Here is a 20771-nt window from a genome sequence, read left to right as displayed (position 1 = left end):
AATACCTTCAATATAGAATATAACTATAACTATATATATAAGTTTATTTGTATTAATAAGAATTAATTTTAGACCTATAACTTTAAAATTTTAACGGGTTCAATGATAAAAATCTAAAGATAAAATTTATATGTTAAATTCACCTTTTCATAATAATACACTCATCCTCTCAAAGTCTTGAATACGTCTCTATATATTCCAACATTTGAGTTTAATTTCAAGTTCATTGACAGAGAATAGTTGTTTGTAGCCTTGAGATAACTTTTGACGTGCAAGAAGAATAACAAGCAATGGAAACAAACTTCTATAACCGTTTAATTCCCGATCTTTACACAAATAATAGGTCTGGTGGTCCTTGATTGCTCTTATTAGCAGGTATATATTAATTATGCATATATTATAGGATATATATCCATCAACTATTTTTAAATTAAGTTGGATGAGTTTTTTTTTAATTTTTATTTCTCATATATAACTTAAAATTCCTAATTTGTTTCTGGTGTGCATTACATGTTCAATAATTTATTCTCCATTATCGAGGCAACCTCAGCAAGGATATTTTGTCTCCTTCCAACTAATGACATTTATTTAGTAGTTGGAAATGGATTGATGGAGACATTAATGTCGTGAATTATGGTCTACTTGGAAAAATTGATGGAGACATTAATGTCGTGAATTATGGTCTACTTGGAAAATCAACAGGACAATACATGATCAATATGATAATCTTATTTTCATTTGGTACGTTTTAATTTTCTCTAATAAGATTCTCAATAGAAAAAGTTTATTGTTTGCTTCCAAAAAGCCAGATACATGATAGGATGCCAATGAGGCACAGTGTCAGTTATCGATAAGTACGTCAAATTGCTACTTATATTGTATTGTCACATACCCTATAATTTCAACCAAAAGAAAAAAATCAATCACTACCATGAAGAGTGGCAACAAAAGATACAGATCACAACGGCCAGATGAAGCATTAAAAAAAAGAGCAAATATTCATCTAGAAAATTAACCAGACATCGGAAGAACACATATAAAGAGAGGCAAAACGCTCAACCAGGACTTTACCAAGGCTTAAATGCGCCTTAAACAACAGAGTGAGATAAGTTAGATGTACAGAACTTCGTAATAGATCAAATGAGTTCATATATACATATCTGGTATAAGATCCCACAATGTAGAAAATTTTAGCTGTCTACATGTTGTTTCCTAGTAATCACAGAGTTGAGCTTCTCAACCTCATTCAACAATGAAGAATTTCCTTCACATGCTTCGTTCAAAATCTGTAATCTATTTACCACATCACAACTTTGAAGGGGCATACATTCCTTATGGAATGGCTCAGATCTGGTAGGCCTTTGGTACTCGAGTAAGTTAATAAAAAGGACCTGTAATTAGATAAAAAAAAAAAGTACGAATGAGAATTACAGAACAAGACACAAAATTTCCAGATAATATTTTGCTGGGGACTGAAAAGTGTGAACTTTTTGCAAACTTAAAAGGATCTAAACTGTTAAGTGCATGCTTGCAGGACCAGTTTTGTTAATTTGTGGCAAACGTAAATGACTAAAACTAGATACTTAAAAGACTTTTTTTGGACCAACCCCTCAAAACATAAGGGATCATTTTTGTCATTTTCTCTCTGTGATACTGTCAATTGTTTTCTCAAACTACCAGATTACATAACTGAGTCATGGAGAGAACAAACATGGCAATAAAATTGCCCAATCTCAAAATCATTTGCTCTAATTCATTGTTAATGTGCATGACAACAAATTTCTGAACGGGCAAATTAAATCAGCAAAAGGGAGCATTGTTAAATGCGAAAAGACATGAAAGTGTCGACTTCTATCTCGGCTTACAGACAAGCTCAATCAAGCATTGGTGAATAATGACACAAAATTAAGAAACAAAATACAGAAGAACTGAGATTAAGTTTATATGGAGAAAATCCATGTAAATCGAGTTCAGAACCCATTTTAAATTTTGAATCAAATACAGAGAGCATTTAAGTTTTTAAATCAAGATGAATTAGTATGCTTAATTTAGATTTCTAGTTTCTATTTCCTAATTATAATGTATGTGTCTTCTTAATGATTAGTGATATATCCGGCTATATCAATCTGTTAGCGGCGTCCTCTTCAAGATAGAGACCATAAGCCTTAGAGATTAACCTAACTAGTAAATATTTTTTTTAAAAACTATTGGTTGGCAGGAATTTGCTAAGGCACACGTCTTAGAGCCTTTGACATATTCACTAATGTGCATGTAAGCAGCGCAAACTGCAAAGCACACATCCTGCTATATGCATTGGCTTCAGACCTTAAAGCACACCTCAAGAGGGGGCCTTTTACAACAAAAAAAGGGATTCACTAAGCAGTTAAGTAACAAATTTGCATACCTCATGTTGCTTCTTACGGGAGTAGTCTCGTAGCAGAGATTTGACAAGCTTGTTTCGCAAAGGAATCATATTCCCAGAGCAAGTCTGGAAAATAAATGATGATAGATGGTGCAAGGCCAAAGTGAACGAAGCAGATCCTCGACGTGCTGCTTTGTCTAGAGCTCCTGAAACCCATGATTTACAGTAAGCTTCCAATATCCTCTCATCATCCTGCATCAAAGTATTAATCACGCACAAGTAAGCAAAGTATAATTATGTCTTTGTTTACAGAAAAAAAATTAAAAGAGCTTCCTCAACTCGACTTGGCCAAAAATCGGACAACACAAGCAATCATTCTCTCAATTCACTCTTTTCCAAACAATGTTTAGTAATGCCATAGTTATCATCATATTTCCAATATCCTTCCCTTTTACCTTGTAACTTTTTGTTGCCATAATACCTTGCTCTTAGGCGGCAGTGTCTTGTAGTACAAGGCAGGATACTGAACAAGATTAATTATCACTATTTATATATGACATCCTGAACAACTAATACAACAACAACACACCCAGGGTATGTTAAGGTTAAGATGTACACAGACCTTACCCCTACCCTTGTGGGGTAGAGAGGTTGTTTCGGATAGACCCTCGGCTCAAAAAGTACCAATAAATCTTGTGTTAACCTGATTAACCATCCATAACAACAACAACATACCCAGTGTACCTCCAGAACATACACATTATTTTAAAACTGTAACATGGACAGATGCAGCCCCTCCCCTCAAACAGCAATTTTCATCTCCCTTTCCTTTTTCCTGTGTCTTTCTTTCCCATTTTCTTTTTGTTTAAGAATATGAAGTGCAAGAGGGAGGCAAAGCACAGAGAAGTCTGGGCTATTCTTTTTCCTCCCAAATTCCAAACAAAACATGAAGTGGACAAACAACATGAAATATATCTCATTTTAGCAAGTCATTTTAGCTGCACCGCCCCTGTAAGCACACTCGTAGACAATGACAGATCTAGACCAGTGTCAAACTTAAGTATTCTCAAGTGAGTCTTCAATACCATCAGTAAGTTCCTCAGAACATCCATCTAAGAGAAACACATCAAACTTAATTTAGAATGGTGAGAGGATATTTTTCAACTGGTATTGGATACCCCATTGTTTTTGGGTCAAAACGAAATTATATTATTATCCTTAAACAGAAAACAAATTTTCCAGTATGGGGCTATGGGCGACTTTCCAGAATCCTGGTTTACCCAAAGGAATTCATATAGCTTTCTCTATATTAAAGGTCAACCTAATAATTATGTGATTGTCAAGTGTTAAGTGTATTTACTGATAGTGTTTAAGTAAGCAATACCTCAACAGGTTCAAGATATCCATAAGTTGCAGCAATGCACTTCTCCAAAGGAGGCAAAAGCTCGAGAGCACAAGCGTTAGACAGTGCATTCCATGCAGCAAGCCTTACAGGAGCTTCAACAAATTGATGCAGATAGACTCCTACTTGACGACCAAATATCATGTCACCATAAGAAACAGCAGCAAATTGCTCTACTAGATTGTCAATGAATGTGGAGTAGTTCTCATGTATGTCCGTCTTAAATTTCAGGCACTTTGCATTAACTTTTTCTTCCCTATCAAGAAGCTGTCCATAGACATCTTGCAAAGCTTTGTAGAGATCCCTGCTATTGTCCTCCTCAAAAATGCTCATTCCAGAAAGTAAAGTCGCAGACAATGCGTGCAATTTCCATACTACAGGCACATTTCGAACTGGTGTTTGCAACTCAGCAGGAAGGAATGTGGACATCAGTTCAATCCCCAAGAGAAAGAAGAGTCCACCTTTTGCAACTTTGAGAAAATCCAGAGACTCATGACTGGTAGAACAAAGAACTGAGAGTGGACTGAGAAACCAATGCAAGGGAAGAGGCAATCTTTGGTGAGCCCACTCAGCCACCAAACATTTAGGCTCTTGGCTGGCAGGGTTTGATTCAGAATTTTCCTCAGGAATGGTGTCCAGTAAGACAGTTCTTTTTTTAGAGTTCTTATGGAATGCTTGCTCATTTCCAGCAGCAGATTTACGCTTCTGTTTTGCAGACAACCATTTCTTCTTAAAGTGAGAAGCTAAGACATCACTCAACAGTAAATAGTCCTCTTCTTGATACACCAACTCGAAAGACTGAAAACCTTGATTAAGATTAAGAAATTGGTGGATACTGAAATCAATGTACTTTAGATTGGGAACTTGAAACAAGAAATCAAGCAGCTTATCTACAGCAGAACTATCCATTGGCCCCAGCAATAAACATGCTCCCATGACAGAATTTATTTTTTGTATTATAGAGTTCATCTGTTCAGCTGTAAACTGATCTTTGACAGATACAATGGGAAGCACATCAAGCAAGTAAATGAATAATCGTGCAGCTACTTGCGCTGATAAAATATTTTTAGACCAAAATCCCCCACCAGGGGCACCCCAGCCTACACCAATTCCTGGTGCTGGACCACCTCTACCAAACGTCTCAATTGATTGCATATGACGCCATTCAGAACTATTTGATTCCATTACACTTGTCATCAAAGCTCTTAGTTCAGGAAGAGAAGAGTGGAGAATCCCAGCAGCAAGAGTTTTTTCCTCTCTTGTGGAACCCTGGTATGGCAATGGATTCCGAGGTTCATTGTTAGCTAGTAAGATCAGCTTATCAACACACCAAGCAACTCGCAACAATCCCTGAAGGCAACTATTGGATGCTATTGATGTTTCTTGTTGGTTTATTTTTCTAAAATAACACAACCTCTCAAGGAACGAACTGCTGCCAGAAGCAGCATCGTGGCTTGTACTACTTATACTTGAAAAACTCATAAGTCCATTTTTCAAAATTGCTAGTCCAATCTTAGGGACAAAGTCTGGCAGCCATGGAAGAGTCCCATGGCACAACTCTGCATTATCTTCTGGGATTACAGCTTCAAGCACTGCAGAAAGCATGTCCATAATTGAAGATATCAACCACAACAAAGGAGGAACTGCTGAATCCTGCATATCACCATTCAATTTCTCCTCATTTTCCCCCTCAAATAGACGAGATAGGAGTGGTATCTCCTTGATCCTAATAGACTCTAGGGCGGAATCAATCATAGGACCAACCTGGGCCCAACACCAGCTCTCTGCTTCTTTTGTAGTACCCCCATCCAAATGTTGCATGTGGGAATAAAAAGTTGGCAGTCTTCTAGTTAAAGCACCCAGTACAAGGTATGCTTCCTTGGCAATGGCAGTATATTCGCTGAGGACACTGCTCTCAATCAGCTTTCCAAATGCAGGCACATTCAACCAAATGCATAAGGCAGGAAATAGATCATCAAAGAATGACACACAGTATCCATGTTGCACACAGACCTTCCACAACCGTAACTGTTCAACCAGAAGAGCTGATGAAAGCTTACAAGCCTCTTTTCCAGACTTTACCCAATGGTCAAAAGAGGTATACCGATACAAGTGCCAAGTCATCTTTTGAACAATTCCAGTCTTGACAAATTCTAGGCAGTTCTTCTTGTCAAATCGAGCCAAAAGCTGTCACATTAAAGAACAAAATTTAAATGCAGGAATGAACTTAAAATTTGGATAGATTTATTACAGGCACAAGTGTTTCAAGCATGGATTCTTGATGCGCTTACTTTCAGGAGTGTAACTGACTTGATCTTTGAGGTACTAATCTCCATTTGCTCTTTACTGGTGAATCTGTTGATGATTGTTTCAACCAGCTGTTGACACTTCATAACTGCAGCTGCACATGTTGGCGAATGCCTAGCTATCGCAATTAATATGGAAATCAGGCATTCTTCCAAAGCTGTTGAAGGCTCAGTCTGGCAGAAAAAAAGAAGAAGATAACATGTCATGCTACAGTACACAACCAGCAGTCATCATCTATGAGTCAGAGTTATATATTGGACAAGTTGCTCACAATCACAAGCTAGAATACAAAAGAAACATGGTCCATCAGAAGAAACATACCTCCAAGAGATATTGAATCCTTTGAAGAATCCCCATCCTAATCAATCCTGCAGCTATATCTTGGCCAGCAACAACAACATCATCCTGAATAGTGTGTCCACTTTCGTCATTATCCAGATAATCCCGGGCAAAAGGAAGTATATTGGAAGGTTTTGCATTGTATTTCCAGAAACCACCATGGAGAAAACCATCTTCGGTTTCAGGTCGACTTCTAAAGACAGGAGCAGTGGGTGCCTCCCTCTGAAGAGTTGGTATCCTCTGATAAAACACAAAGGTCAAGAATAAACCATCTCCCAATATACAGCTCATAGAGACAGCAAAATTATAGTCTTACCTCCACAATTTCAAAAAACTCCTCATTGATCTCAAAGGTAAGAGCACACTGAATGGCTCTAGCACACGCCAGAACTACGGAATTGTGGTTGTCATCCAGATACATCCTACAAGTAAAAAATGCATAACACTTCTTTTGAGTAAGAAAGAATGCAAAACTGTTGTCTCAAAGAAAATTGATCTTGTTCCATGCATAGCAAAGTTCAGCATTTCCAGGAATCCTAATTTAACACGAAAGATACTGAAGTACATTATTTTTCAGATTGAAGTGCTGTCATCCAACTAGTCCTGGTCCATATCCTTTAACTATAAGGTCGGAATTACAAATAAGGCAAATGCAATCAATTTTATTTCCTTGAAACAAACCACAATCATTTTGGGTTTCATATTTTATTAAGGGACAGAAACAAAGAGATATGCATGTAGTTTAGTCTACAAACCCAAGGTTTTGACCCAACTACTAAGCTGAGTAGTTCAGGTCGCAAAGCAGTAAAGAGATCAGAGTATATCTCAAATTCTTGTGAAGTGATAAGTCCAAGGTGGGCGGGTGGGATGGGGAGAGGAATCTAGTACTGCAGAAACTGAGAATCTCTACAACGACATTCAAGAAAAACAAAAACTGAGAAATAATTTTGTTACTTGCAAGTTCCGCAATCAACTATACACTTAATAGCTTTAACCCAACTATCCTCCTTTTCTCAAAAGTACTTCACAATTTCCACCTATTTCCCCACTATATTCTTTTTTAGTTGTTTTTCCAAATAATTTTGATGAGTAAACAAATTCAATTACCCAAAGGTTTTTCCCTTACACCTAGGAAATAAGACTAACACTTTGTTTAATGTTTTTGCCTTCTAATGCAGGTAACAACTTTCCCTTCCACCACAACAGCCTCCCTACTTCCACTCCAAGTGGAGGCACAAAAGAAACAAGTGAAAGGAAATCTAAATACAAAGAAGATTGTGGACAAATGGAGAAAAAAATGAATAATTGGCTATGCATGAACATAAATGCAGTATTACTGATGTCTATAACAAACAAACAAAAAAACCATTACATCTTGAAGGAGAACATTTTTGGGGACAAAAAACAGGCATTATCTATTTCACCGAAATGAACAAACATGGCACTATCTCATGGACAAACCATTATTTAGCATATCACAAGAGAAGGCAAAGAAAAAACAAAGAGGAAACACTTACCTCAATAATAGGGCAAGCTCGGGTTCTGGGCCTAGTGTAAAAGCCCAAATGGCCTCCCAGTCAGTAAGTCCATCTCTGTCCTGAGATCTTAAGATACACCCCAGCTGATTCTGCTGAATATTGTGCATTGCTCTATCAAGCACAGATGCAATAAGATGGAACGCAAATGTCCGTTGTCCAGGTACCTGTAGACAAGGAGCTCAAATACTTAAAAAACACAATTAGACTAGCACGGAATTCAGTCACAAAAAAGCATGAAACTGAATATCAAAGGATTCAAAATTAAATATACTAACCATACTTCTTGCAAGAGCAACTGCTTCTTTGATGGTGTAACCAGCCGCGCCAGGATCACCTTCAGTTCGTAGATAGTCACGCTCGGAAAGATTTTTCTCAGCATAAGATGATGTATTACCTGCAACAAAATGAGGCATACCCATCAAAATATTTCATTGGTTGAGGCATTCCTAACAAGTGGAAGATTCAGAAAATGCCAAATCAGGTGAGACACAAACACGAGAGGCACTCTACGAACCTATAGGAAGTTGATTTAGAGCATCACCTATTAAGTAGAATAATCAGCTATTATGTCGTATTATCAACCCACTCGATGACCAGATTGCTAAATGGATATGAGGAAATGAGAATGGGAGAGTGCTCGGGGAGGAAAAAACCTGCCTAATCTACAAAGGGAAGGTCAGTTTATTTTTCATTTCTTGATACATGTCTAGTTAGGGTACAAATACACAAGGTCAGTTCTCAACTTTGACAGTTGACAAGAGCAACACTATCCTCCCTAAAACAAAAACATCACGGGATCTAAGAAATAAAGATGTGTCCAATCCCACATAAAATCAATCCCAATAGACATGTTAAAGTGGACAAGATTTCCTGCGGAAAAATATATTTGACAACTTGGCAACTGGCGAGCAATGAAAGCAGAAAGAATTGACCTGTAAAAGGAAGTTCCTTCGGAAATTCTCCAGTAGTACAAAGAAACAGATTTTGCCAAAAATAACAAAATAAAAATAATAATAAGATACCACTACAACAAAGTAGTATCCATCATGAAGATAGTCCAGGCACATCTATCTCTACTAAGTGAAAAACTTGAAGAGCTCCTATCGCACTTGGAATTGACCTGTCTTATTTCTATTGGTATATGACAAAGTGATAAATGTGCGCACAAAGTGTATCTTCAAATATACCAGAGAAGTTCAGCACCCTTATCCTTGCTACAAACTAGAATTATAAAAGGAAATACCCATAAGCATATGAATCAGAACTTTTCAGTGGCTGCAACTGAGCAAAACCACATAAATATAACTTATATTAGATAAGATTGATCTAACTAGTCATCTTTGACTGCTTCGACCAGCTTAAGTACGCCTGCCACTAAACTGGTGATTGAGCATACAAATCAGAACTTATCAGTGGATGCAACTGAGCAAACCACAGAAATGTAGCTCATACTAGACATAAGATTGATCTAACTAGACATTTTTTACTGTTTCGACCAGCTTAAGTACGCCTGCCAGTGAACTCGTGATTTCCACTGTTTACTAATGATGCTTGGTAAATTTATTTCTTCCTCAGATGAATCATACACTGAAGGAAAAGATTAAAAAAAAAGAACCTGCCGTACTGGAAAGTAAGAGCTTTTAAGGTATAAACAAAATTAGGCTTACCACGCTTTGAGACATCAAATTCTCTCTTCACAATATTGCCATCCAAGGAAAATCTTAATTCACGGACACTCTCAACTCTTCTACTCCAATCATCCCACACACTGGTGCATGCACTCAACTTTGGTGTATCATCTTTTACATTTTTCAATGTGCCTTGTGAGGTTGCATTGTTCATCTGATCCAGCAAATTACCCTTTTCGCCACTGTGATGAGAACCAGATTTACTCGATTTTCCTCTTTTCAACTTCTCTTGGCCTTTCCTCTTCAGTGCTGCCAACATTGCTGGACTAAATTTTGCCATTAATTCTGCCTGCGCTTCAGCAATTTCATCAGCTGACATTCTCGCTAATTGAGCTTGATTCTCAGCATCAATTTGACTCTCAAGACTGCTGGCATTCTGCCTTCCTTCCACTTCCTGGGAGTCAAAGCTAGCATCAGTTTTGTTTGCAGAAATGTTATGTTTCTGTGCGTTAACCTGTAAGGTAGGATGCATATCCTCAATTATTTCTTCCTCCTGCTCAGTGATACCATTTCCACATCTCTGCTCTGGTAAGACAAAACGGTAAGCACTCTGTTCCATGCCTCCCTGCTCGATGTCCATTGCCATGTCTTCCTCTTGCTCTTGAACCATATGCTCATACTCCATGCTGATATCCTGAGATTTTGCACCATCTTCTACAGATAAAACAGCACCCTTTCCATATTTATCCGGAGTACGTTCATCTAAGTTGCTTTTGTTTCGAGATACTTTGGCAACAGCCTTTCGCTCTTTTGATGTTGACGTCAACTTGCGAGCACTTTCTTCCCTCTTGGATGGTACAGAACTATTATCACTAGCCACTATCTCCCGCCACCGACTAAAATCCAGCCCTTTATTCTCTTTTCTTTCCATAGGCTTAGCAAAAGCTCCAATCTGGTCCATTCCAGTGAAATCTTCCTCATTCTCTTCACCATCGCGATCATTATTACCATGAACAACTCCAACTTTTGGGGTCCAATGCTATACATATATGCAGAGAGATGCACATATTAGTACAAGTAACAAAACTACACCCAGATAAACAAAAAGGTTCATGGTTTCTTCTACACATATGACTATCAAAAAGTAGTTTTGAACATGTTCATCAAGATCCTATCCTAACTTCACACGGATCCATAACATCACAATATATAACTAAAAAGAACAAATGTTACTTTAATACTATGATGTGCCAAAACAAAAGCGTATTTTTCTATTAATGCATACGAGTATGTAACACATTCAATGTCTAATGCTTCCATATTTGTATCTCTCTTGGCTTGGCTTTATATGGGAGATACCAGACACTCCAGTTGGTAACATGTTTTAGGATCGTTAGTACATTTACTTCCATTTTCAATTTCCAAATATCATATTTCACTTTGAAAACAAGAATTATATTTTTCAATTTTCATGTTGTTGCTGTTACTGCTAAATAGAAATTACTCAAATACAAAGGAGAAAGATTCACCAACTCTTGTAATGACAATAACGATTTGTCTCAAATTAACGAGGAGGAGGAACTTACTGGACCATGAGCGCGGTGACGGGCCACAGGAAAAGGAAGAACAGTAGGACGAGGTGCAGAAGACCAACTTGTAGGTGGTTTTAATGGTTGTTCTGAAAACCCCTTTTCAACTATGCCGCCCACCAGGTGGGAGGCATCATCTTCATTGATAACAGTTCCAAAAATCTTTTGAGTGGTGGGTTTCTTGGAGTCTACGTTGTTCATTGATACAATCCTTTAGAATCTTGAAAATATAACAGTAATATGGTATTGAAGTTTAATGGAGGAAGTCTTTTTTCGGGGTTTAAGCAAGAAAGAGAGAATCTTGAAATACAGTACTGCCTACCACCAAAGTAGAGAGAAAAAGAGAAGCTGAGGGGAAAAAAGTGGGCACCTTGTGTTATTACTAATATATATAGGGGATAAAATCGACGTTTATGCTTTACAAGGAGTCGGAGGTAAGAAATTTAATTTTCGAGGGCTGGTTTAGATTCCAAACAAGTTATAAGTACTATTTTTACAATATGATGATTAAATATAGGAATGACAACGGAGTGAGACGAGTAGCGTGGGAGTGGGGGTGGGTTTTAAAAGAAATTGAGTTATTTATCATCTTAATTATTATTTTTTATGCCTCTCTTGGTCTCAAAAAAGAAGAAGTTTATAATTTAATTAATATTTTATGATTTGAGTTTGTTTATGTAAAAGTTATTTGTTTAGTCAAAGTATAGAGTTGTTAGATGTGATAAATAGGATAAAATTGGATTATATTTTTATTAAAGATAAGTAATTATTTGATCTTAAAAAAATTAGATGAACGGCTAAATAATGTCATTAAACTTATTTTTTCAGTATATATAAGGAATCACATGTATTCTATGATTTTTTTTATATAAGGACAAAAATATTAACCCCGCACTTAAAAGGACAACTTCATTTAAAAAATTGTACAAATAAAGTCACTTAGAATAATTTATTAATCGAAAAAATTTACAGTCAAAACATTATACAAGAGCATTGTAACTTAATATTGTGTAATTTAGATAGTTAACAAAATAAATAAGAAAAACATCGTATATAATAGTTGTGGGATAGATTTATATGAAGCGAATTAAAAATCTAAGAAAATGCTTTTTGTAAATTTAAGTTCAAGTCTATATATCTTCACTTCATATATGGACATCCAATATCTATGAAGGTCCAACTTCAAAGGAAAATTCCTTTTATTGACCATTATTTTATTTTTTTAATGATCAATTTCAACCTTTTAAATTGAAACTTGCAAAAAATTAATAATATATATTAAAATAATCTTCAATATTTTGTATTCAAATTTTGCGATACAGATATAATCTGGCACTATATATATGTGAAACACCATTGAAATAAAAAGAAATCTGATAGGTTGTGTCTCACACTCTTAAAAACTAATGTCCGGCAATTAAAGGAGGTTTTTAGGAGGAAAAAAGCCGGCAATGCGTGACCCGTATACCGGCCCAAACAAGGCCCAAAACAACCTTGAACACCTCGTCCAGGTGTCAATGGCAGAAGCTATTTCCGGGAAGCATCTTCTGTGATTTGCACTCAAAATATGTACTAATCTCTCATCACCATTCAAGAATCCATCATCAATCTACTGTTACTGTAATGGCCGAATGGTCTCAACTCCCCAGGGAACTCGTAGAACTCATATCCAAACACCTTTCCACCGAAACTGATTTCCTCCGTTTCCGTTCCGTTTGCTCTTCATGGCGTTCCTCTCTTCCTCCTAAACCCTACCCGTCTTCCCTTTCCCGTTTTCCCATTCTCCCCAATGACGGCATCGCTGAAAATAGCTGGGGTTTTAAACTTTCCAAATCACCCCTTTACCTTATCCGTCCACCTAATCAAACCACGTCCTCTGATAACCATGGATGGATCATCAAGCTCGATCGCGAAAATCCCCACAGAATGCGTTTATTCAATCCTCTTTCCAGATCCCAATGCAAACCCCTTCCTTCTGATTTCCCCAAGATTTTGGATTCCTCACAATACCCAATTCGCGAATTGTGCCATGAGTATACTCTTCAGTTTATAAAGTACCGACCCAGGGCTAATTCGATTGCCGATGCTGGGAATCTCTACATGGAAAAAGTTGCTGTGCGTATGGAAAAAAATGGGTTTCTGCTATTGACAATTCATGTTTCTGGGAAATTGGTGATGTTTAGATCTGGTGATACCAAGTGGTCTATTGTTGATGAGTCATCTTTGCCGTACGATGATGTTATTATGAAAGATGGGAATTTTTATGCTGTTGATAATACTGGGAAGGGAGTGCTTGTTAAATTGAGCCCTGGGACAGCGCCAGAATTAGAAGTTGTTGCTCATTCTGTGTTTGGGGGAGATAAAAAGTTCCTTGTGGAGTCTTGTGGGGACCTGTTAATGGTTGACAAGTATTTGAGTATTGGGCCTGAAGATGATCTTGGATACAATGAGACTGTTGAGTTTTATGAGGAATTTGATTGCTACATGAGCGAAAGGACAGTAAAGTTCAAAGTTTATAAGTTGGATGGAGATATGCAGAGGTGGGTTGAGGTCAATTGTATGGAAGATAGGATGTTGTTTGTGGGGGATAATTGTACATTTTCTGCTTTGGTCTCCGAGCTTGATTCTGGGTGTAAAGGGAACTGTATACTCTTCTCGGATCAGTTTTTCTGCAGCACGGAGGATGATGGAGGATTCTGGAAGCATCACGGCATTGGTGTGTTTAGTTTGGAAAATGGCAGCATTTGTCCTATTAATTGTTGCCGTGACTATGCCGAGTTGTTTTGGCCTCCTCCTCCTTGGATTTGTTCTCCTCGACCCATTGATGTAAGTGGTGTTTTTGTTATTGTTTCAGGCCTCAATGACTTTACATTGCTTATATGCTCTAAGATTTTGTGCATATGATTAGGCAAATGTGATACTATTATGTTTATTCCATGTCTTGCTGCTGATTCATGTGGGAGAGATAGAGGCTCTTCCTTTGCCTGGTTCTGTGTATATGTTATCTCTGATTTATCTGTTCATCACCATGTTGTTATCTATGTTTAGACTAGTATTTGGACGACTCATTGATTTAGATGATACTCTGGCAATTAAACTATTGAATAGTTAAAGATAAAAAAAATCCTTTCTCATAAAAAAAGAAGTTAAAGATGGACAAACTAGCTATTAACCTTCCTTTGAATGAAAATAGTATTTCGGCTTAATGATGTTTGAAAATTGAATCACTCACTGACAATCACCAGCTGATGCCCAAGCTCCTTGGTGAATAATAATTTGTGCTAGGAGTATATATTGCTGGTCAAGAACCATTCCGCCTTGATAACTATTTCATATTTTCAACTTCAACTTGAGATTTTATTTGCATATCATTGATTGTCTTACAATTTGGTTCGTTGTTTCAACTACATCTTGAAATAGAGAATGTAAAGCTGGAATACTTGTTTGAGGAATATTTTAAGTGAAGTAATGGTTCACCCACAACGCTTCAACATTTCTTTCCAAGTGAAATTCATGTAGAAACACAACTACTTCCAAATACCCCTTTTCAACTTCAACTTTGAATACTCTTTTCAACTTCAATCAAATATTGCTCAAAAGCCTAATGTTATTGCAACTCACCCACAAGATGAGAGCTTGGGGGGTTACATTCTACTGCCACAGCAACTATCCTGCTTTTTTTTCTCCATCTTTGGTGTTTTTCTCACCCTTTAAGGGCTTAAATTTATCTATTTTTACTTACATTTGCTATTTCATGCAGGCTGAGCTGAATGAGCTGAAAATCTAACTCTCTTGGAACATGATGGAAATAAAAAGAAACTAGCTAGCCAGAGCTGATGATATGCTGGACTTCTTTAAACTGTACATATGGTTTTCTTCGGAAATTGACATTTAGCTCAAGGTTTAACCCGCATACGTGCTTATGTGGCATTGACTGGCACAAATAAATGAACAAGTTAAAGTATTTTCATTGACAGTATTATGGAGAAGAAGCAAGGATCTTCATGTGTTTCTTTACTAAATGTGGTTCACATAAATTTCATCATTCTTATTTTAAGTACAGTTACAGCTAATCACCACCAGCATATGATTACCAGTCATTCAATGGAGGAATGGGCAATTCTGCTCACTTTGGAGAATTATTTGATTGTGTGACCACTTATTTAGTTACATTGAGTTCTAAGACTTGGCAGGTTATGCATATTTGTGTGAAGGGTGCAAGGTGGTCTGGACACCACTTCTTAAAAAGAAGGAAATTTTATTTATATATATAACCTGCGAGCATTTCCTCTTGTATAGCGTTGTTAGAGTACTATTTGCTTCTATTTCAAGAACAACACAAGAATGAAATCATCTTCGACAACTTAAACTATGAAGAAGATTCAAATTATTGATTGGAAGCTTTGGAATGCCCTACTTCTACAGTAGTCAGGGCCTATTTCTGATTCAATATTCTATCTTCTCCTGTGAGATACCGCATAAGCCACCCTATTGGACCAGTATATTGATATCCACAAAACCTTAATTTGTGCGTCACTTTGGACCTTGTTCCCTCTATCCAAGCTCGAAGTTACTCTCCCATCATAAAAATCAGTAACTCGGTTATGAAATTTTTTCATGTTGGATTTGTCAGAAATACTTATTGCTGGCGAGCTGTTGAGGTGTAAAACAATGATGGGAGTAGGTATAGGAAGAGAACTCAGGTATTCATTAAGAACAGAGTTGCTTATTGCATTTGGGTTGTTGAAACTGCAGGATGCCAGAATGATGTTGATATGTTGGATATGGGTAATGAGAGCTATATATTGACCAAACATGTGCCTTAAGGTTTCTAAATTCGAACTCATTATAAAACGTTTTTTAACCCACACACAAATCTTACATAGTTGTGGCATTTTCATGCTAAAAGTACCTTTCCAATATTCCATCGGGATTAGTGTCGTACACTACACAGTGGAGATAATAGTAGGACGGCCATTGTTGGAAAAGCTGGAAACACAGTGGAGATAATAGGAGGATGGCCACTGTTGGAAAAGCTGGAAGTACATCTAACATCCCATTAGAGATATGATTAATTGAGGAAGACAATAACTAAGATAGTTGTTGTTAAGTGCTAAAACTGCCTGGAGCAATCACCATGAAGATGCAATTACTTTGCTACATCTTAATGGTAGCTAGTCAAGCAGCAACTTCTTCTTTTCTATACCATAAGAAAGCTGCTATTTTTGCAACTTGCCAAGCAAAAACTATGCAACTACATTAATGCTATCCTTCTCAATGTAACAACTGATGAAGATCAGGTTGAGAGTTTTGAACAACCGCACTATCCTAAAAGAAATATACATGATAAAGAACATAATTGAGATCAAAGCATCCTTGACTAGTCATATGTTAGTTCTCAGTCCCGTTCAGGAGCATCCTTAGAAGGTCTTCTGGCACTAAGATTCCCTGCATATGACCACAATTTATCCAAATCAGTTGGAGTCACTTTCTCCAGTTTAGCCGTTGGTAGTACCTTTGAACCAGCCTTAGAAGGAGAAGCTGTCTTCCCTGGGCTACCAATCAAGGGAGATAAGCAAAAGGTTGGTGTAGCAAACGGAGAGGTAAAAGGGGAATGCTGAATAGAGAAGGGGCTTGGTGACATCCGCTTTTGGACTGGAAGACCACCCAAACCTCCCCTATTGAAAAGGGATATATTCTCTGCTGCAGCACATCGTTTTGTTGCATCATCCACAAATAACACATCATCTATCCTTGCCATAATGTTAAATGCCAAGCTCTCCATGACCCTTGAGTAGCTCTCAAGAATTGACTGCCCAACATCCTGCAGTAGAACACATTAAGATTTCAGAGAGCACAATAGATGACGACTGCTATGTCCCTGTGTATCTGGTTGTTATTGCATTTATGACAGTGGACTAACGATTCATCTCCTCCCTTTTCACACTAATTTATCAACCGCTTGCCATCAGAAACATTTCACAAATATCAATATTCAGCAATATAGAAATAGAACCAAGAATGATGTTCCATAACAGTATAATAAAGGCATCTTCACAGTTCACACCTTGAGACCATGTGTGACTAGAACTTTCACTGCCTACACGTCCCATTGCATAGAATTTATTATTATTAAGCAAAAAATATCTCATAATATTTCTTCTCTTACCAAAATAAATATCACTATGTCTCCTATCTGCTCTACTTTACTATTTACACTTCATGTGAATTTGTATCACCTACCTTGTTATACTGAATTTTGTTCATGTCAAGTGCAGTTTGAGGAAGACCAGGGAAGCGAAGCCTGAGACTATGCAAGAGCGTTTCTGCTCGTTCTGCCAGATATTGATTCTTACCACCATCTGCAACAAGGCCCTTGACCTTCCCTCCCCATGATTTGCCTTTAGATTTTCTTTTATGTGGATGTTTCTTCTGGTCCTTGAGTCTCCAAACATGCACAGCAGCCTCAATTCTATTTGCAACTTCCAGTGTATGGTGCTCTGATGACAAGTCCAGGCAATCAAGAAGACATTCAGGTGAGAAATTGTCAGCAGTGATGTAGCGATAGATGATATCACCTAGACATGTTTTTCCACTCTGCAATAAGAATTTAAGAAACAATTAAAGAAATGAACAGTTGCAGTTGACAAGTAAACAAGCATTTCTTTTCACAAACGTACTCTAAATTGTCCTTGGGAGAATATCGGAATACGCATATGAGGATAACAAATGTAGATGCAGGGAAAAAGGGAACAAATTCTCCGAAATTTAAGTTTAGAGATTGTTTATCTAATAAGGAAACTTTACTTCGTTTCCTCTTACCGTATTTTCTTATCAAAAGCATAAATGTTGAGCTACCCACTTACATTAGACAGCAGAAACATACTTCATCTCATTTTGTGCAAGTAAGTGATCTAAATAACAGATACAGCAACATTAACCAGTGGTGCAATGAGGAAGGCAAGGAAAACAAAGGAAGTCAAGATATAGTATTATTTAAAGAACCTGACATGGGCTGCGGATGGCAGCTCTTTTTTTTTCCGGATGAAGAACTTCCACTAAATATAACTATAACTTCTACTTTAAGTAAGCTCAACAGGATGCAAACCTTGGGTAAAGTTTCAATATAGGCACTTGGAGTCTCCATTTCAGCAAGCACATTACTGTTGATTGCCAAGGCTGCCTTCAGTATCTGGTTTGTGCAATCCCTACACTGTTGCACTCTCTTCCTAGCTTCTTCTGACAACCCTTTTGGGGGAACTTTTGGGCAAGGCAACCACCATTTCTCTTCCTGCCGAACTGAAGGCCTACCAAACCCTATACCGGGAGGATAGGAGTCACAGTCATCTCCTTCAGCTAAAACTATCCCTCGATCCACATACCAAAACTCTGTGTCATGAAATCCATCGAGAATGCTAATCAACATAGCATCAAGTTTCTTCAGAGCAGGCAAGTTCAAATATAAATCAGAACGTGGTCGTGTTGCCATTACTTCATATGTGCCTCCTCCAGGGAACTGTTGAATGGAAGGCACAAGCTCCACAATAGAGTCACTAACACATAACAGCCACTCCATCTCCCTACACCACATTGCCTTCTTTTGTAGGGCCAGTGGCTCCAACCTCCATAGTTCCCCAAATATAGTAGCTATAATTATCATACAAGAAAACCCAATTTCAATACAAAATCAGATGTGCAATCTTTTATAAAACTACTCTTTGTGTTCAAAGGAAAGATGTAGTTACACTAACCAGACAGATTTGTGATAGCATTTGAGATTGCAAGTGCCGTAGAAACCCCTTTACCCCCTCCAGACATGTCCTCACCAAGAAGCAGCTTGGCGAATCTCTCCTTCATGAGATCAATTTCTAAATCAAACACAACCTAAAAGTCAAAAAACGATAACCCACATTCTAAAGGGGGAAAAAAAATAGCAACTGTCCAAAAATATCAACAGATGCACAATGACAAATCTAGTCAATGAAGGTAATAATGAAGCTCAGTACAGATATTAAACATCAAACTTCCATAAATCTGTACCGGATTGGCGTGAAACCGCATAGTTAAACTAAAACTAAAAAAATGCACAAACCAGATAAATCTGCCTGGCGTTTCTCAGACTTGTCATTGCACGGCACGACATCTTTCCCGCCAATCCCCGGGAACATAAATGGAGGTAACATTGGTGTCGGAAACTCCGATTTCGCAGTGAATCTCCGGCAAGCGAGCGGCGAAGAGGCCATAGAACTGGATGCGCCTTCAGCATCATAGCGCCGACAAGAGAAACTGCTTGAAGAACTTTCAGACTCACTCACATCAGCACTTAAACTGTAGCTTCCACATCTCTCACTCTGCTGATCAGAACCTTCTTCAGATGATACACTCCCCATAGTTCAGCACTCAAAATGCTTTAGTGAAAGTAGTAAATAAGAAGATCCTAGATGCAAATGAGCTTCATAATGATTATATTAAAAAGTAAAACAAATGGCGAAAATGGGAGAGACAGAGCTTATCAGATATGGCAGTGAAGGAGAAGGAAGAGGAAATGGTGGAGAGTGAAAAAGCAGAAAGAAGATAAAGCAAAGCAAAGCGCAGTTCACACAGTACTACTATTACAGTAGCTGTTTCTGTCTCTCTCTCTCTCTAAAAAAATACTGTGACAAAAGAGTGGTGCGTAGGAAATTTTACTGTACGATTAGACGGCGTTAGTGTGAGGACGTCTGTTGGGTGAAAAACAACGGAGTTAGTTGAGGAGTTGACGACAAAAAGGTACCTACCACCAGACATGGTCCTTTTCTTCGTTAGGGAGCATTTGCCTTTGCCAGTTTGCCACCTCATCCACTGGGATTTACGGAAAATCTAACACACATCATACAAGTATACTTTGAGAACCTGTGGAAAACATCATGTGTATTAAGAAAATAAAATATACTCCGTAGAATAGAAATATGGTGAAAACTATTAGAACGAGTTTTACGTAATATATATTTTTTTGACCTTATTAAATCTTTTGATTATCTATAAATTATATTACTTCGTAATAACAAGTACTATGGGAATAGGAGAAAAAAACGACGAAGAATTATCAAGATTATAATATGCACCATGTGAGTGTAATACAATCATAGTGTAGCAGGTCCATGTATGTTTTTGACCGGAGAAAAACGCACAGTATCGTTAACATATTTAATTCCTCGAAACAAATGTGGATTGACATTGTTCATAAATTACTCCATTTAGCAGTTGTCTTGCTTTTCTTTGTTATTAAAGAAAAAAAAATTATTTTCTAATTTGATAAATTTTAAAATAAATATAGTAATATATTAAGTTTGTCCAAAGTACATTATGAATGAAAAAATTAATTTGCTAGCACTGGTGCATATACCAAACTAATGTGTTGCACACACTTTTACGTAATAATCTAACCATAACTTAGCAACACACTTTTACGTAATAATCTAACCATAACTTAAAATGGTATGTATACACACATCCCTCTAGAAGTCGAAAAGATAAGATTGGTGTAGTTTGTTTGCTTTGTTGAATTAATGGAAATAATTACTGCTCTGGTTCCTACTTCCTAGGCGTGGGATCTCTGAATCTGTT

The 20771-nt window shown here is 37.3% G+C and overlaps 3 protein-coding genes across 3 annotated transcripts; 1 reads left to right on the top strand and 2 right to left on the bottom strand.

Annotated features, from left to right (window-relative positions):
• Nucleotides 1–991: 991 nt before the first annotated feature.
• Nucleotides 992–11466, bottom strand: LOC125853566 (transcriptional elongation regulator MINIYO). The gene is made up of 10 exons (XM_049533281.1): nt 11163–11466; nt 9616–10615; nt 8224–8342; nt 7928–8112; nt 6727–6832; nt 6393–6650; nt 6056–6244; nt 3747–5951; nt 2405–2614; nt 992–1391 (listed from the first exon to the last, which is right to left on the bottom strand). The coding sequence occupies exons 1-10, from the start codon at nt 11364–11366 to the stop codon at nt 1191–1193; spliced, it is 4677 nt and encodes a 1558-aa protein (XP_049389238.1). The 5' UTR covers nt 11367–11466; the 3' UTR covers nt 992–1190.
• A 1119-nt stretch (nt 11467–12585) lies between these two features.
• LOC125853568 (F-box protein SKIP23-like) lies at nt 12586–15123 on the top strand. Its single transcript, XM_049533284.1, has 2 exons — nt 12586–13991; nt 14926–15123. The coding sequence occupies exons 1-2, from the start codon at nt 12789–12791 to the stop codon at nt 14950–14952; spliced, it is 1230 nt and encodes a 409-aa protein (XP_049389241.1). The 5' UTR covers nt 12586–12788; the 3' UTR covers nt 14953–15123.
• Nucleotides 15124–16357: 1234 nt separating this feature from the next.
• On the bottom strand, nt 16358–19789 carry LOC125853567 (rop guanine nucleotide exchange factor 1). The gene is made up of 5 exons (XM_049533282.1): nt 19258–19789; nt 18917–19033; nt 18274–18812; nt 17409–17762; nt 16358–16989 (listed from the first exon to the last, which is right to left on the bottom strand). Exons 1-5 carry the CDS (start codon nt 19553–19555, stop codon nt 16564–16566), a joined length of 1734 nt encoding a protein of 577 aa, XP_049389239.1. The 5' UTR covers nt 19556–19789; the 3' UTR covers nt 16358–16563.
• Between the last annotated feature and the right edge of the window lie 982 nt (nt 19790–20771).

This window comes from Solanum stenotomum, chromosome 1, assembly GCF_019186545.1.
Source record: "Solanum stenotomum isolate F172 chromosome 1, ASM1918654v1, whole genome shotgun sequence".
NCBI classification, from domain to species: domain Eukaryota; kingdom Viridiplantae; phylum Streptophyta; class Magnoliopsida; order Solanales; family Solanaceae; genus Solanum; species Solanum stenotomum.
This window is presented reverse-complemented; position numbering and strand designations above follow the sequence as displayed.

Excerpts from the sequence above, each read along its gene's own strand:
- LOC125853567 (XM_049533282.1), bottom strand. The coding sequence starts at position 19,555 with ATGGGGAGTGTATCATCTGAAGAAGGTTCTGATCAGCAGAGTGAGAGA. Across the intron at positions 19,034-19,257 it reads ACGCCAGGCAGATTTATCTG|AAATTGATCTCATGAAGGAG; the intron begins GTTTGTGCATTT and ends TGTTTGATTTAG. Across the intron at positions 18,813-18,916 it reads TGCTATCACAAATCTGTCTG|CTACTATATTTGGGGAACTA; the intron begins GTTAGTGTAACT and ends TGATAATTATAG.
- LOC125853568 (XM_049533284.1), top strand. The coding sequence starts at position 12,789 with ATGGCCGAATGGTCTCAACTCCCCAGGGAACTCGTAGAACTCATATCC. Across the intron at positions 13,992-14,925 it reads GTTCTCCTCGACCCATTGAT|GCTGAGCTGAATGAGCTGAA; the intron begins GTAAGTGGTGTT and ends TATTTCATGCAG.
- LOC125853566 (XM_049533281.1), bottom strand. The coding sequence starts at position 11,366 with ATGAACAACGTAGACTCCAAGAAACCCACCACTCAAAAGATTTTTGGA. Across the intron at positions 6,245-6,392 it reads GGATTCAATATCTCTTGGAG|ACTGAGCCTTCAACAGCTTT; the intron begins GTATGTTTCTTC and ends TTTTTCTGCCAG. Across the intron at positions 5,952-6,055 it reads AGTCAGTTACACTCCTGAAA|CTTTTGGCTCGATTTGACAA; the intron begins GTAAGCGCATCA and ends TTAATGTGACAG.